This window comes from Leptonychotes weddellii, chromosome 5 (assembly GCF_054177405.1).
Source record: "Leptonychotes weddellii isolate Sample4059 chromosome 5, ASM5417740v2, whole genome shotgun sequence".
Lineage (NCBI taxonomy): Eukaryota > Metazoa > Chordata > Mammalia > Carnivora > Phocidae > Leptonychotes > Leptonychotes weddellii.
This window is the reverse complement of record NC_138373.1, coordinates 133,660,025-133,678,003: the sequence shown is the minus strand read 5'-3', so window position 1 is coordinate 133,678,003 and position 17,979 is coordinate 133,660,025. Positions and strand designations below refer to the sequence as shown.

Below are 17,979 nucleotides of genomic sequence, written 5' to 3'. Positions count from 1 at the left end.
TCTCTTTAAGATAACTTTCCACAGTTACCGCTCTTCCTTTGCAGTACCCATCAGTTTTAGAAATAGCTTTTTCTTTACATTTGTTTTCTCACCTCCATATTTTACATTTCTACTACTGAAGTGCGAGCTGCTTTAGGGCAAGCCTGTATCTACTTTGTGCTTCAGTGATTTAATCCCCACAGCCTAGAAAGTGCCCAAGGCATAATGATCCCATAACATGCATCTTTGGATAAGAGAAGGAACAAAAGAATTAAAATGGGGGTGAAGCAAAATGGACTGTGTTATTAATCAATAATAAGCATATGTTATATTTTGCCTTATCATTTATTGTTCATCTCTTTTAGAATAACAACATTTTGGAGATGCATGAAGATACTTTCTGCAATGTTAAAAATTTGACTTATATTCGTAAGGCGCTAGAGGACATTCGATTGGATGGAAACCCTATCAATCTCAGCAAAACTCCTCAAGCGTACATGTGCCTACCTCGTTTGCCTATTGGAAGTCTTGTCTAATTTGAGATAATGGTTAGCATTATGATGCCCACTATAATGGAACAATTCTTACTCCTTTCTTCAAAAACAGAAACTCAGCAGGATACTTTCAAATTGTGTTCTAAAAAATGATATACAACTAGAAGTTTTAAGATATGATGACAATTTAGCAAGTTAAGCAAACACCAGGTGAGTCAGGAATAAAACCAAATGGTGTACAGTAAGAGCAAAAATAAATGATAACAAATATTTCATAGGTACTCTTGTAAATCACATGTAACTTGCAAGTTTTAAGGATTTATATCCCATATAATTTCAAGTTAAGTCTAATAAAGAAAAATACAGAATGAACACGTTAGGTGTATTGCCAAGATTTAGATGTTTTTAATTAAACTTTTCTATTCCTTTTTTTTTTTTTTACTAAGGCATGTTTCTGTTTCCCAATTTATTAATGAGAATGAAGGAGAGAATAAAAGAATTTGAAATTTACAATGGCCTTGTGGGAAAATATTCATTATAATCACAACATGCAAATAATCATATCCAACAATATAACACATAGCTTCAGTTTTTGAATAATATTTTATCACCTTAAAGATCTGACAACTCATTTTAGACCCTTACCTAAATGGCAATTTATTGGTATATCTCATAAGATGGAGGTGCTGTAGGAGGACCCTACACTTGTCTCATCCCTCGAACACAACTAGATAACTATCAAATCATTCTATTGGTATATTTCTGTGCCTGTGAACAGAACAAAATTTAGAAAATGGAAAAGAGACGATGATATGATCACCACACTAGGGAAGAAGCTAAGGAATGCCTGCTAAGGAAAGTTGATCTTTCTAAAATGTACGGTCATCATACAGGGACATGGTTACAAACTGAAAAAAGACAAAGGAACATACAGTGAAAGGTGATATTCCTTCCAGCTGCAAACCTCAAGTTCTACTCCCGAGACATAACTAGGCAATGGTTTCTTGCATGCTTTTGTGAAAGTTTCCATGAGAAACAAAAACTTGTACGTAAGCCATTTCCCTTTTTTTAAAGATTTATTTATTTTAGAGAGAGAGCGAGAAAATGGGAAGTTTTCTGTTGAAACGAAGAGTGTGAGCAGGCAGAGAAGCAGGGGGAGGAGGGGGAAGGAGGGGAAAGAATCTGGAGCAGACTCTGTGCTGAGCATGCAACCCAACCTACGGGGCTCAGCGGGGCTCAATGTGGGGCTCAGTGTAGGGCTCCATCCTGAGATCATGACCCTGAGATTATGATCTGAGCCAGAAACCAAGAGTCGGACACTTAACTGACTGAGCCACCCGGGTGCCCCAAACAATTTCCCTTTTTTATACAAATATACATGTGCAGGTGTTACACACATACACATCACCAACATGGATTTTTAAATACAAGAGATAATCACTCTTCTAAATCTTGCTTCTTTCACTTAAAAATATTTCTTGATGATTTTTCCATATCAGCACATACAGTGCTACTGATTCTGAAAAGCACATATCAGCCCATTACATGAATGAGCATTTTATTTTTTTTTATTTACACTAAAACTGCAAAGACTATCCTTGTGTAAACATAAATAGCTTTGTGTACATGAGAGAGTACATCTATGGATAAATTCATAGAAGTGGAATTCTGGGTCAAAGAGCATATTATTTTAAATTTTAATAAATATTACTAGATTGGCCTTCAAAGATGTTATACCCATTCACACTTTCACCAACAGTGTGGGAGAGTGCATGATTCTGTACAACATCACTAAAATGGTTTAATATCAAACTTTTTCATCATTGCATAATCTATTTCTGAATTAATCTATTAAAGTAAAAAAAGGGACAATTGGTAATTGCACACCTCTAATTTTTAAAAACATACAATATATATTTTTATTTTCAACTATCTCTTTCAGGCAAATATATTTCTTCATCTATATTATCTGAATTTTTCTCATTACTCCATATCATCTGTCAGATGCCATTATTTGTAGATACTAGAGCTAAATCCCGAATTTCTGTAGTGCAGTGATTGAAGAGAATTGTTCTCATGTTTCTCCACAGTAGATGCATACTCATTTCCTTGTTTCAGTTTAAAATACAAATACTGATATGTTTGTCATAATGAAAAATATCTATTAATTTTCTTGAGACCTATGGGGAAAACTAACCATGCACTCATTTAATCATTTAATCATAATTAATCATAATATCCTATACCTCCAAAGGTGTAGGATATTCTATGACCAACAGATGGCGCCTATCTTTTTGGTTTCTCAAAGTTATAAAACTTAAAAAAGAATAACCATCAACCCATCATTATAAACCAGTGATATTAAATATGGAATTTTCATTTTGACTTTTTAGATATACTCCCTCATAAATACAGTACCCTGAATCAGACTAAAAGTAGAATTCTAACATTGCAACTCCTGAGTTTTCTATTGTTGCCTTTAAAAAATTGGCACAAAATCAGCAGCTTATTATCTCTCAGTTTATGAAGGTCAAAAGTCCCATGTGATTCAGCTGGGTTCTCAGCTTAGCATTCCACAGGTGCCAAGGGCCAATAATGATTTTAGAGACCTATGAAAATGTTTTCATTTCTTTTAACATAAAAGAAAGCAAGATAATAATAATGATGATAATGAAAATAAATATGGAGTAATGAACCTAGCCTGGCTTATATTTACCCTTATTGCAACAAGTCATAAAATAGAATTTTTATTTTTATTTTTTTATGGAGGAAGGGGCTCATGAAAAAGTCATAATGAGGCCTTACCCACAGGAACCTCACTGAGGATCTTAGATCTCCCTGCCAATAGTCTGGAAACCACTCTGTCCTCACGGCCTTCCCTGAACACTGTTATTACAAAATTGAGGGATTGTAGCAAAAAGTGAAGTGAATTAAAATAACGGGAGGAAAAAGGGCATTATTATGCGAACATATAGGGCCAACTGACATGTTCCCAGGCGTTATGGCTTCCTACTCACAAGGCTTCTCTGCAGATTTAATTCACCATGATTTCTAGAAGGACAAAGTGCTACCATAGTCCTGAAAATGTGATGACAACATTTTAGTATTCCTTCTAAATGCATCCTATTTCCGGGGCCATTTCCAACACCTCACATTCTTAATTGAAAGCTCTAATTCTACAACTGATCCCTGATTAAATGCTGTACTTTTTAATAAACTTTTTTTTCTTTATTCAATTGTTACACATGTTTATTTTTCTCAAATATTACAGGTCATTTTTCACGGGGAGGGGGGAAGCACTTCATTCTGTTGCCCATAACATAGTGTACTTTAAAATTACTTATGTTTATTACATTTCCATGCTAACAATTCCTAATTAATCATTACTAATGACACGTTTTTCAAACGTCATGACTACAATATGTTAGGTTAATTCTCTGAAAATCCTGAGTAATTAAAAGGTTAATAATATTTTCAAAGGGTGATAGTGAATAATACCTACACATAGTACTATTATGGGTGCAACATTCCCATCCTCCTTAAATCTGCAGAAACTGTCTTTGCGGTTACCTCTTTACAGAGTTAAATTTCTCTTCATAATTTACTTAAGTGACATGAGAATTCATTAATGGAGAAGTGTCACAATGTTCCTCCCTGATGCACAACACGCCTCACCAATTTTCCAGCTAACCCCACAACTTCCCAAATTATCAAGAGAAAGAAATGAGTTAATTTCACCTCACTTTTTGAAAAGCTGGGAAGGTTTAATACCTTGTATTTAGCTTCTATGACCAACAGATGGCGCCTACCTTTTTGGTTTCAAGTGACTGTACATGGTTATCTTCAGAGTTGCAAAAGGCAAGTTTTTGAGAGTGTATAAAATGCATTCCGTTTATTTATTTTTTCATATCCCATAGAACTTAGCTGGTTACAAAGATGGATCTAAAAAAATATTTGTTGAATTTTATTTATCTGACCAATTTCTCAGGTATATCCAACTTCTCTCTAAAAAATTTTATTTATAAGTTTAATTAGCTGAGCCTTGCTTTCCAAAAGCCAATTGAAAAACGCTAAATCTAATACATATACCCAATTACACTGCACCAGAATAAAGGGTAATTAACATTGGCAATCTGGAATAGTTTAAATATGCCATTCTTGATAAATATAAAAATGAAGTACCTATCTTCTCATAGTTTGTTTTGTATAGGGTGCTCTTGCTGACTGAATCTTGAATGAGTTACTACTGCCATCAAGTGTTAGAATTCATCCTTTTCAATTCACACAAATGCGCAAAAAAATAACACCAAGAGAGTAGTGTGTTTTCAACTTAACAGTTTAATGTCCTATGTAACATAAAGCATAGCCTAACCTATGCTGTCATACAGCATTTAATGGAATTTCAAAATGCTGCATGCCATTAAAATCTCCCAAATAAAGTCATAACTAGTTACTATGAAGGACATATTGAACTCAAGTTGGTCTGTGTGGTGAACAGACTCTAAGGTAATCCCCCAGTGAACTTCCTACTTCTTGCTATTCATGTCTTTGTGTAACCTTCTCCCCTTGAATGCTGCTAAGACCTGGGTCTTGCTTCTAACCAATAGAATAGGACAAAGATGGTGGATGTCACAAATGTCCATGTCAAGCCCATACTATGATACATACGCACGTGTGTGTGTGTGTGTGTGTGTGTGTGTATTTTCATTGTGCTACGAAGCACTAAGGAGATCTGCTTTGCTGACTTGATGGAATGAGCAGCCCTACTGAGAAAGCCCATGGCAAGGAAGTGAGAACAGTCTCTAAGAATGGCTGTTGACCCCCAGGACCTACGGGTGGCCTCCAAATCTAAAGGCATTCCCCCAGCCAACAGACAGCTAAAAGGCAGGGCCCTCACTTATATAGCCACAAGGAAATAAATTCAGCCCATAACATTTTCCCAAATGGAGCACCCCAGATGAGAACCCAAGCCAGCCAGGTGCCTTGACTTTAGCCTGGTGAGACCCTGAGCAGAAGACCTGACTAAGCTATTCCTGGACCCCCTAACACCTGAAAACTCTAAGATAATAAATGCATGTTATTTTAAGTAAGTTTGTGAGAATTTGTTACACAGCAGTAGAAAACTAATACTACATACTAAAACACTTCATTTTGCAGTATTTAAAGAATATGGGCCAATTAAAAGAGGTCTTTAAAAATTCCTTAATCGCATTTCTGAAAGTTATGTTTAACACGCTATGGTGGTAATTTTCTTGGGTGATTTGCCAGTACATGACCAATTTGAATTACAATGTCAATCTACCGGAAAAAAAAAAAACTAAAAATCATAAATCATAATTTTCTGCTTCTCTTAAGAAGAATAAGGATGGAGCAAGAACAATACCTTGTTAACGTTCTTTAATAAGGAGAATTAATATGAAATGTATGTCACCATGGAAAAAATTGTACAAAAACAATGTCTTTAATTATCTGTGAGTTAATCCCTTTAAAACAAAGAAGAAATTGATGAGAATTCCACTACAGCAACATGGTCAATTTCTAACGTTCCCAATTAAAACCCAGTATGTATAACACATATGTCCTCAGAAAAATAAATCTGCAGTATCAGCATTCCAATTTGAATTAAGCAGAGTAAGGGGAGAGTAACCACCAAATGTGTGATTCTACATCCAGAAAGGGACACTGGGGGCTAAAAGTGTCAGTATTCTGCACTTTGAGTTAAGCAGGCTTGTCTCCAGCAAACCACAGAGCAAACAAAATTGAATGAAGCCTGTGGAGTCTACAGGTCCCATGGCAATGGTTGGAGTCCTGATCCAAGATCCCCCACCCTGTTCTCAATTTTCAACCAGGAAGGCATAAATGACCTTTGCAGGCTTCAGGGCTTTCCCACATTCACTTCTCTGTCATGTACAGGAGGCCTGCATAGACTCGGGTTCCCAGTGGGCAATGTTCCATTTTCCACAATTCCACTCACCACAGGAAAGCAATAAAAGGATATACTCTGGGATGGTTTTCTCTAGGATCGAGCCTGGTAGCTCGTCCTTGATGTTTCTAATAAGTGGGACAAGAAAAGGGGACAAGGGCAGGGATGCTGATTTTGGCATCACGCACAGGGTTGGTTATCTTTATATACACTGTACCAACTTCTCTTAAAGTCCTGAAGTATTTAAGTATGACAATGATGATAGCTAACAGCTACTGTGTGCTCGTGGGGTACCCACACTAGCTGCTTTAATGAAGTACCTTACTTAACCTTTAACGTAACTCTATGGAATAGGCATTGTAACTGTATTTTTTTTTTTTTTTAAGATTTTATCCATTTATCTGACAGAGACACAGCGAGAGAGGGAACACAAGCAGGGGGAGTGGGAGAGGGAGAAGCAGGCTTCCCGCTGAGTAGGGAGCCCGATGTGGGGCTCGATCCCAGGACCCTGGGATCATGACCCGAGCTGAAGGCAGACGCTTAACGACTGAGCCACCCAGGCGCCCCGTAATTGTATTCTTGATGTGGGTTAGGAACCTGAGATTTACAGAGGTTCATCATTGCTGAACTGAAGTTAAAGCACATTTTCATTAACAGATTTCAATTTTTTTTGAGCAGTTTTAGGTTCACACTAAAATGGAGTAGGTTTCCCATATAGAGAGATTTTCCATGTAGTCCTTCTCCCCACTCATGCAGAGCTTCCCCCATTACCAACATCCGCGCCCCCCAGAATGGTACTTTCCTTTCAAGAGATGAACCTACACTGACATATCATCATCACCCAAAGTCTACAGCTCACATTAGGATTCAGGCTTGATATTGTACATTTTATGGATTTGGATGAATGTATAATGACATATATCCACCATTATAGTATCACTCAGAGGAGGTTCATGCTAATTTAAATCAAAGTCCATATTCTTTTTTTTTTTTAAAGATTTTATTTATTTATTTAATTGACAGAGAGAGAGAGAGAGAGACAGCATGAGGGGGAACACAAGTAGGGGGAGTGGGCGAGGGAGAAGCAGGCTTCCAGCCGAGCAGGGAGCCCGATGCGGGGCTCGATCCTAGGACCCTGGGATCATGACCCGAGCCGAAGGCAGTCGCTTAACCAACTGAGCCACCCAGGCGCCCCTCAAAGTCCATATTCTTAACCGTAATGTTATAAAGACTCCCAGTGTATGTGTTGTCTGATAGACAAAGCGACCCACCAAAAGACATAATTGGCATATTTGTATTCTCAAGAATAAACCCACTGTATACATCCTGGTACTATTTATTTAATCAGTGGACATTTGCATGCTATGTTACAGTTAGCAAAGTGTTTTCCCAAAGGATTTCGTGTACTCATCACAAGAGTCCTATTTAAGGTAGATGGGCAGTATAGCGCAGCCACGTGGTTAAGAATTTGGTTCGGGGCCAAAGAGGCTTAGGTTTAAATACTAGCCCCAAAGTTCCTTGTCTCCACGACCTTGGGTATATTAACCTCTCAATTTCCTGATCTGTGAGGCGTGGTAACAATGCCTACCTCACAGAGCCTATAGGTGTTAGGATTACGTGCCATGAGCCCATGCTTGCTGCAAGGACACGCAATAAATGTTCGTGGTCGTGTTTCACGTGTGATGTACTACAACCCCCAAGAGTTTGAAGAGTGTGCACAGGCCATAAGGTAAGGAGTGGGGCCCAGTTTTCTGACTCTAGGGCCTTTTCCTCTATCCCCTCGACCTCCAAAGGTGTAGGATACACGTTTTCCAAAATACAAGTTCTCCCCCCCCCTTCCAAGGGGTTCAGCTAAAGGTCCATCATCTTTATCCCCGCACCTCCAGGTGGCACAAAGGTTTCAAATTAACTGCCCCAAACGTTGTCTGAGTTGGGAAGCACAATCCCAGCCTAGGGTCCTCTTTCCCTCTTTCAAAAACTGCGTCACAAGCCCCCTGCGAACATTCACGGGGCACCTCGTTCCACCCCGAACCCCCCTCCTCGCACAGGGAGAACGACCTCGGCCCCAATTGGCTATCGCCCTGGGCAACCAAGGACGCGGTGGGCACGCGGGGGCTCCGGCCGGTATTTAAAGGCTGCAGCTGCCCGCGCCACCTCAGTCCCGCCAGGACGGCGACGGTGAAGCACCTGGGTTGGGAGGGAGCAGCAAGGTAACGCGCAACCCCTGCCTCCCCGGTTCCCAGCCCGCGCCTCCGCCGAGGCGGGTGTGTGTGGGACCCGGGAGCGGGTCGCACCGTGCGTCGCCCACCAACACCTTCCTCCCCCACCATCCTTACCCAGCCCCAGTCCCGCCCAACCCACCTGGGCAAGACAACTTGGGTGCGAAGGACAAGAGATTACGAAGGAAGAGCGATCGAGCAAGCGGAGAAGAGGGAGAAGAGGGCTCCTCCTGGAGAGAAAGGCGCCATCCGGGTAGCAGGCACGTGGGGCTGCGCAGACTGACGAGGCTCTGCAGAGCTTCGGATCTGGCCAACCGACGACAGCTTCTAGGACGCTTCCATTTAGACCTCCGGGAGCTCCCTGAACGATGACCCAGACCCTCGACAAAAGGGAGGACCCTCTCAACCTGGGCGGCGGCTGGGCGTCCTCCGCCCCGTTACGTACCTGGTCTACCTGCCACCGACGGCGCAGGGGCGCTCCGATATACAAGCGGCGCCACCGCTATGGTCCCAAGTCTGAGTACGAGCCCCCCAGGAAACAGCCGAAGCAACAGCACGGTCCGGGCCCTTGGTTCCAACCACCCCGACGGCCCTATTGGGCCGTGTGCTCTAACTGGGGGCGCTGGGGAGGGCCCTGGCGCCCACCTCCAGCGGGATGCTGGAAGCCTCCTGGCCGAGTGCAAGTGATCCGGATGTTCGGTCTGCACCCGCTCTGCCTCTGCTGCTGCTCCTGCTGGCGCGGGCCCTGGAACCCCGGCTGGGCGAGGCCCCCCGGCAGGAAGAAGCGCTGGGGCCGCAGGGGCCGCGGCCTGCGCCGCCACCCTCGCCGCTCCTTCCCGAGGAGCCCGCCCGTGGATCTGAGCACGCTGCTACGGCCAGTCAACCTGTACGGGTGGCGGGCCCCCGGCATGCGGGCGCCGCGGAACACCACCCAGTTCATCATGAACCAGATCTACGAGGACATGCGGCAGCAAGAGAAGCTGGAGCGCCAGCAGGAGGCGCTGCGGGCGCAGCAGGCCCAGGCGCGCGGCGCGGCCTCCCCCGAGGGCTCCCCCGGGGACGGCGCGCCCCCCAGCGGCGGCGCGGAAGACGCGGAGCCGCCGGAAACTTTGTACAGCTTCGTGCAGAATCCCTCTTGGGTCTTCGGTCCCGACCCCGACGAGGAAGACCAGTCTCCAGCCGCACAGCTCGGGGAGGAGGAGGACGACGACGAGGAGAAAAAGGAGGAGGAGGAGTGTGACGAGGAGGAGTGTGACGAGGAGTGTGACGGGAAGGAGGAGGAGGAGAGCGAGGAGGAGGATGAGGAGGCAGAGGCCGAAGATGAAGAGGAGGTTGAAGAGGCTGACTGTGTGGAGGAGGGGGAGGAGGACGACGAGGAAGAGGAAGAGGAGGATACAGAAGAGGAAGAGGAGGGGGCGGAGGAAGAGGAGCAGAGAGAGGAAGAGAATCATTTACCTCTGGAAATGCCTTTATCATTCTTAGTGGGGGCTGAGGAAGAGAGAGATAACTTTATCAACTGTACTTATTTAAGCCCCAAACAGATAATTCCCAAAGTGCCACAGGAAGCTCTCCTCATGGTAGAGGACATTAACTGTTAGACCTCAGGAAAGGGATTGAGAATGGGATGGAACTGATTTGAGGCTAAAATAGATTAGCAACTTACTAAAAAAAAAACGAATTAAAAAGTGAGTTCCATTAATAAACATACCTATGTAAACCCCTTCTTTGGCCATTATAAAATGTTTAAAAATTGGTGTGTTTCTTCATGACTACGGGTGGGGGAGGGGGAGCTTTCAAATATAATTTAATTGGAAATGATTAAAGGCCAAATATTTTATTACTGCAGTTTGAAGAGTTTCATTTGGTGTTTTCCCCTCTAGACACTTAAGATTTTTTTTTCTTTTTTTAATTCTGGCAATGCTGAATTTATTTATTCATTTATTTATTTGGTAACAAATTTATTCATCTGTCTACTTAATGAGCTTGGAATCCACAGATATTTTGACTGTTACATGCTTAAGAAGCACATGCCATGGCTATTGAATGCGTATCAGTGCTCTTAACATAATAGTGAAACCACTGAAAAATATTTTTCCTTGTAGATTCTCCACCTTCAGAGTTCATTTTTGAGGGTTGTATTTTGGTAACCCCATTCGCAGTCTCTTGTGGCATCGCTCATTTATATTCCTTGTTCCACAGTGCTATGGATCTTCCTCAGAAGAACATGAAGTTGCTTCTGTGGAACTGGTTATCTGCCATGGCCTCAACAACCCATAAATCCATGCATGAGAGGATTCCCCATGGTCAGAAGTCAACTTGTACATCTAGTTAAAATCCAAGGTAACTGCAAACAGTGGAACATAGCTTAGATTTTGAAGCCATGTTTTGAAGCCATGTTCCTGGATATATTCCTTGTCATAAGTTCACAGGAACCATAACAATAGTTTTTGCAGAATGGATTTTTTTTTAAGGATTATTGGCCTTTGGGGGGTGGAATATCTTATTTCTTTCCCAGTTTGTCTTCCTTAGAAAGGAGAGTAAAACAAAGATGTGTAAGTACAAGTATGTGGGAGCTAGTTTCTAATGTCTAAACAATTACCTATGGAGAATGCATTACTCAAAGCAATAGCTTTCATTCAGACATTTTTAGGAAGTAATAATACATTTCCTCCTGGGCACTTAATTCTCATAACTTGATAAAAGGTTCCATCCGTAGCATATTTCCAGGCTATCCCTAGATGAAGAATTTGAACCTACTTTCTCAAAAATTACATTTTTTGACCAACTGTACTTCTAAGTATAGTTTGAGCCGCAATTTAGTATTTACTTGGTGAAGAGAAGACTGTATGGTGATATCTTACCTGGATGTTGCTTTTTACTGCTATATCCCAGTGTACTGCAGCTTTTGGGGTGATAAGCTTAAGCTCTTGGAAAATAAAATAAAAAAAAAATTAAAGTGTTAAAGTACTCTGTTTTTCACTTCTTATTATTGAAATATCAGAAATCTATTCAGCAATACTTCCGTGGTCAACAGGATGAACAGATGTAACAGCTAACACACTGTAGGAATGTTAAAATGATGCTGAACACTCCAAACTACAGCAGTGGATAACCAAACATTTAATAGTACTCTAAAAGATCATGACTTTCTACAAGATGCAATTTCTGAGTGACCTATAAAAGTGGTTTAAAACTAGCTACCCATAGTACTATTACTATTCTAAAGTATATATGTAGGGGGAAGCCAAGAGTCCTGCTCCTGAGACTGGTCCATGAATCCTTGCAAAGCGTAGCTCATAAATACTTTATCCAAGACAAATATTCACTAAGTCATAAGTATGTTCTCATTAAGGATTTAGGGTTTCATTTAGGATTTCATTTCTTCATAATCACACCTGGACAATTCTCAGTTTATTATTACAAAAGATTCTACTTTTGTCTTAAAAAAAATTTAACACATTAATTGCCTCCACAGGCATAAGGCTTTCTTCACTAGCCCTTGTAAAGGACATGAGCATGAGCAGTTCCTCAGGAGTTCCCTCTACTTCCCAATAAATAGTTACTGCACGACTAGGGGCCAAACAATGTGAATCGTGATAAGGATACAATGGTGCAAAAACAAAATCCCTACTCTCAGGTTGCTTCTAGTTTAGTAGAAAAGACACGTTAAATGAGGAGGTAGACAAATCAGTCACTGCAAGCAATGCTAAGGAAAAGCATTGCTATGATCATAAGTATAAATCACAAGGAAACCCAAGAGAAAAACTGGAGATATTAACTGTGGGCGGAGGGAATCATGCGTGAGTCTAAAGGCTGGGAGCTGGGAGGAGCTTGGTGCCTTTAAGGAACTGAGGACAGAAATACAAGTGTCCCAAAAGAGCAGCCAATGAAAGTGACAGAGGTAGGCAAAAGCTCTCTTATCTGTTCATTTCTGTGCAACTCACATCGTCTGAAAGACACCAGCAAAAATTAATGAAGAAAATGATTAGTCATAGATGATTCTCTATCTGAACTCTTTGTTTTATTAGCCAGATATTGTGATGGTCCCTTTAATATGAAATAAATTATGCTGGGGGTGGGGGAGGATGGTCATCCCAGTAGATCCATCATTAACACTTTCCAGACACCTCCCCAGCCACTATCGTCTAATGACAGGGTCGTAGGGATTGTTGCTTAGCATGCTTGGAGCTACCAAGGAGCTACCATGGAGAACCTCTGCACAGCGTGTTCAGGACAACTTGATGATTCAGTAGTATCAGTATGAACTCAGAATAAACCCAGTCTTTAGTTTTAGAGTTAAGTGTACACTTGAAGAAAACACAATTTTCCGAAGTATGCTCATTATTCTTAAAGTCAATTCAAGCTTGACGAGTGAACACGGTGATAAAGAAGTGCCACGTAGCCATTTCTGTCAAGAATGGAGGTATTCTTTCCTTTGTCAATGAGGAGAAAAACAACATTATAAATCACAAATATGTTTAAAAGGCCCAGGCTTGATAAGAATCTTTGCTGTCTATTCTCGAGTGTTTTTAAATATAGAGACTTTGGTAATTTTCCTTTCCTAGTGACTGACAGCATTTCTTGATTTATCATCATTACTTTGTCTCCACAGTAACTCAAAGGGACTTTTTTTTTTTTTCTGTGAAAATACTAGTCTTCTAAGGATGGTAAATCCATTTGACATTTAGAGATCAACTCTGAATTCTGAGTATGGTTTCATAAAACTTTTAGCATCTGCATATGAAAAAAGTAATTCCAACATATTTAGTTCCATTAAAATAAACACAAGAGGTGACATAACCAGTTTCTTGCCGGCCACACAAAACCTAGAGAGTCTGGGAAGAAAATAGTACCAATATCTTCTCATACGTGGTCTCGGGACCTGGAAGTAAATAGGACTAAGAAAACATCTTCTTTAATTTTGATTTTAGCAGCATAATAAAATTATATATGCAGCTTTATTGTTTGTATTTAGATAGGTTTATATTAGTGTAATAACCATAGAAAATTACTCTTAATGCTTCCAAATTCCTTCGGCCTTGGTTATCTGTGTTTTTAAAGCAAAATCAGAATGTGGCTGCATATTGCCTGTTTCAGTACTATCGTTTTGCATCTATTTACTTTTAATCAGTTAATGGAACATAGCCAGACATCAAGGTCAGCTGACGGAAAAGAAGAATTTGGGCATCTGTGTGTGGTCACAGCTGCAAAAGAGACTCATGGCAGTCGTCACTCGCCTTGGGTCTGTTTCCTCAAATATACTTGTCATACTCCATTACCGCTCAGACCTACCATGAAGATCAAATAACCCAATATTTAAAAAGTGCAGTATAAGGACGCCTGGGTGACTCAGCTGGTTAAGCGTCTGCCTTCGGCTCAGGTCATGATCCCAGTGTCCTGGGATCGAGCCCCGCATCAGGCTCCTTGCTCAGCAGGGAGCCTGCTTCTCCCTCTCCCTCTGCCTGCCGCTCTCCCTGCTTGTGCCCTCTCTCTCTCACACACACAAATAAATAAATAAAATCTTTAAAAAAATAAGTGCAGTATAGACTGTACATCATTGTTAATCATTATACGCTAAACTACACCTTATAATCAAAATCATATCTGTTTTTGAACATTAGATCACTTTAGATTCATTAACGAGGCTCAGGAAGTGTCATCTCATGGCAATTCTGTTGGACTAAGATATCTAGATATTTTAGTTGTTAGCACTAACATGAACCACCTTGCCTTAGACATTCAGTTTTGGCTCCTGGTAAAATAGTGTGCAAATGTAGTGGTCTGGTGCCTTGATATTGAAAGTGTAGTCCACGGGCCACTCAGTATTGATACCACCTGAGATCTTGTTAGAACTATCGATTCCCAGCCTCTAACCCACACCTAGTGACTTGGAATCTGCTTCATAGCAAGACCTTTAAGTGATATGCATGCACCCGAGAGACCTAGAAGTTCTGTGGTTGAGGGGTTTGGGCCATCACAGGGCCCTCGTGGGAAGTTAATGATCAAGATCAAGTCTGTGGCTCCAAAACTTCTATTATTTACTACCTGTGTGACCTTGGGCATGTTACTGAAATTCTGGCTTCTCATTTTCTTCCTCTGTAGTATCTACCTCATGAGATTAAATGAGATTTTGAAGACTAAATGGGTCAATACTTACCAAACACTCAGAATAGTGATATTTAATACCTACTAGTTATCAGAATAAGCATTCAGTAAATGCACAGATGAGACCATTGACATATTATGTGATGTCTAAAAGTCACTTGTTAAGTAATCAGAGCAACTGTAAATGTAAAACCTCACAAGATAATTAATAAAATGATTCATTGATCTGTCTCATTTCCCCATGGATAACTGATCAGATACATTACTTTGAGCTGCACTTACCATTGTGCAGGGCTATGAAAATCAGTTAAATCTCTACAGCTAGAACTTTCTGTTCTTTATCATCTCCCCCTAATGCCAGGTCAGTGATGTTTCTTTCTTTCTTATGGCTGATATTAATTCCTTAATAGCTAGCGCTAAGAATTATCCACTCAAGTCAGGCTCATTCTTTTTCATACAGGCAATGCATCTTTTCAACATGTGTTTTGATGTAATGCTTAAAGAAGTTTCTATCTTATGCTAAGCCTAAAGACAGTGAAAATTCCAATAAATATTAAATACCTGCTATAAGCGACCTATGTGGAACACATCAGCTATTCAGAACAGAGATCTTAACATTTCAAAAACCGTGTAAGCATATGCAAGATTCTTAACATGCATTATCACATTTAGACATATAGCCACACTGGGAACTAATGTTTTATTTTCCTAATACAGATGTAGGACCTGAAATTCAAAGAAGTAATTGTTTCAGGACCCAAGTCCTCTGTTCTGAGTTTAAAGTTATGGGCCCACTGTATTATTGGAACATCTCTCCCTGTTGTCTTATTTAAGACGGCCTGTGTAGGAACAAAATTTCCTTTAATAAGCTTGACCTAAGTTCCAAGGAGAGGAGAAAAGATTATAGTCTCTTCAATGAGGGGTTGGTAATAATGGCACCTAAGGAAGAGATACTAATATTCCTGTCTCAACTATCATTCTTAGTAGTAGTTTAATAGTTTATGTAAGTCATGTGATGACAATCTTAGGAACTGTTAATTAGTAATTTTATATATATATGTGTCAACATACACATATTTAGTGGGAAACAAACACCTGATTGGGATAATTTATAGTTTTAGATGTTGTGTTGCTTCTCATCTATAATTAAACTATAATCAAAATTTTATGTTAGAAAAATATTCACAAGAATGGTAGGTAATTTTGTAGGGGTGTAAAATCCCTGGGTATCATTCATAATACTATAACATTATTGAAGGTTCTGTCTTATACTATTAATATTAGCACCTTCTGTTGTTTTCATGTGGCTTTGAACTTTTTATAATGGTTGATACTTCTGTTATCATGAAATATGTGGGTATTCTCTCCTATGAATGGATTTAGATTTTTTAGCATGTCACTTTTAGTTCTAGTAATTCAAGGCTTTTTACTGGTGTTAATTTAATTTACCAGTTCTCACAAAAATCACTATTAGACTTCATATGATATTTACCATTAATAGCACTACCAAAAGCGAAATTATAATGCTGCTATATATAATCGTATTTTTTTGTTGTAACTTTCTTTCGATTGTAACATTCCCTGAGAGGTAATATAAAATGACAAACTGAAGTCAGGACTAAGTGGATCTACATTCTCCCACCCCCAGTGGATTTCCCAAAGTCAATGTTCATCTTTTATTTATTCTTTAAAAATAAAAAATATCAGGGGCACCTGGGTGGCTCAGTTGGTTGGGCGACCAACTCTTGATTTTGGCTCAGGTCATGATCTCAGGGTCATGAGATCAAGCCCCGCATAGGGCTCCACTCTCACTGGGGAGTCTGCTTGAAATTCTCTCTCCCTCTGCCCCTCCCCCTGCTCATGCTCTCTCTCTAAAATAAGTAAAAATCAATTTTTCAAAAAATAAAAATAAAGCATGTTTTCCTTTTCTTAAAAATAATTGGTGAATTCCACACTATTTCCTGCAATAAACCCATCGCCTTGAAGTATATAGCAGGACAAATACAAAACAAAGTTAAACTAACTTTCCTTTCTTTCATTTACTCTTAGTTTTGCCTTCTTTCAGAACATGTGCTCTTCAACTATTAATATATAGGTGCCACCTAGTGGCAAAGGAAAAACTTTTAGATGTGAACTAAGGATCACAGTGTTTCTGTTGTGTTTACAGATGCATTTTGGGGGGACACACGTATATTAATACATAGAAAAGGAATATTTTAAAGATGTTGGCACAAAGCACCATATTAAGATATTTGTATCATTTATTTGAATGTGTTACCAAATATCTCGGTGTTTAATAATAGTAAAATAGGTCTTTTTGACCCATGAAACTAAGCCATAAATATAAACTACCAAAGTCTGTAAAAGAAAGAAGGAAAACAGACCCACGAGACTCTTGGATTTCCATGGATTATTATTTTTATACTTATAATTTCATACTGATAAGAAAATTATCTAAATTATTACTGCGATAAATCTATGTTGAATTCCTTTTGGCATTTATACCACTAATTAATATCAGCAATCTGTACTGACAGTATTTGTTTTGATTTTAATATCAACAGCAGAAAAGACAACAAATTTGGAATTGATCTTTATGCTTAAATTTTAAATCCAAATTGCTGAAGTAAACAATGCCTTAAAAAATACCTTAATCCTGAGAAATAAAAATAAGAGTATGTGTCCATTGGCCTAATTTTATTTATTTTATTTTATATATTTTTTTAATTTTAAGTTTTTATTTTAATTTCAGTTAGTTGACATACAGTGTTATATTATTTTGCCTAGTTTTAAATGAAAGACTTGTGATAGTCAATTACCTCCTGGGACTTGAGCATCATTTAATTTATTAATGATCACAGACACTAATTAGAGTACAACTTATTAGGGAAAGAGACAAACCTGCTTATTTGTTTGTCTGGCATCCAGAGGATAATTAATATTTTTATTACTGTCCCATTTCCAGCTCTTTCCAGCTGCTTAACCACTTCTACTGGGAGCATAAATCAGTGCTAAGGATTGGCTCTGCCTTAGCCTGAGAAGCCGTTTCCACATTTACAACTTTCTTAGTAATGCGTTCATCAATTGCTCCGAGCACCTCCAGAAAGAGCAGGTACTCCTGCTTTGTACTTCCTTCACACTCCCCTCATTGATAATTCCATTATCCCTTTTTTTTCTTTTTCTTTTTTTTAAAATTTTTTATTGTTATGTTAATCACCATACATTACATCATTAGTTTTTGATGTAGTGTTCCATGATT

At 39.7% G+C, this 17,979-nt stretch overlaps 2 protein-coding genes across 2 annotated transcripts in view; both read left to right on the top strand.

Moving 5' to 3' along the window:
- Positions 1-1,178, top strand: part of EPYC (epiphycan) — a 36,728-nt gene extending 35,550 nt beyond the window's left edge. The window contains exon 7 of the mRNA XM_006746758.2: positions 345-1,178. Within this exon, the coding sequence (XP_006746821.2) occupies positions 345-515 (171 nt within the window). The 3' untranslated portion in view covers positions 516-1,178. The remainder of the gene's footprint in view (positions 1-344) is intronic.
- A 7,364-nt stretch (positions 1,179-8,542) lies between these two features.
- CCER1 (coiled-coil glutamate rich protein 1) lies at positions 8,543-10,213 on the top strand. The gene has a single exon (XM_006746757.3). It carries the CDS (start codon positions 8,984-8,986, stop codon positions 10,211-10,213), a length of 1,230 nt encoding a protein of 409 aa, XP_006746820.1. The 5' UTR covers positions 8,543-8,983.
- Positions 10,214-17,979: the final 7,766 nt, after the last annotated feature.

What these genes read in the sequence shown, in the direction of transcription:
- CCER1 (XM_006746757.3), top strand. Translation starts at nt 8,984, where the DNA reads ATGACCCAGACCCTCGACAAAAGGGAGGACCCTCTCAACCTGGGCGGC.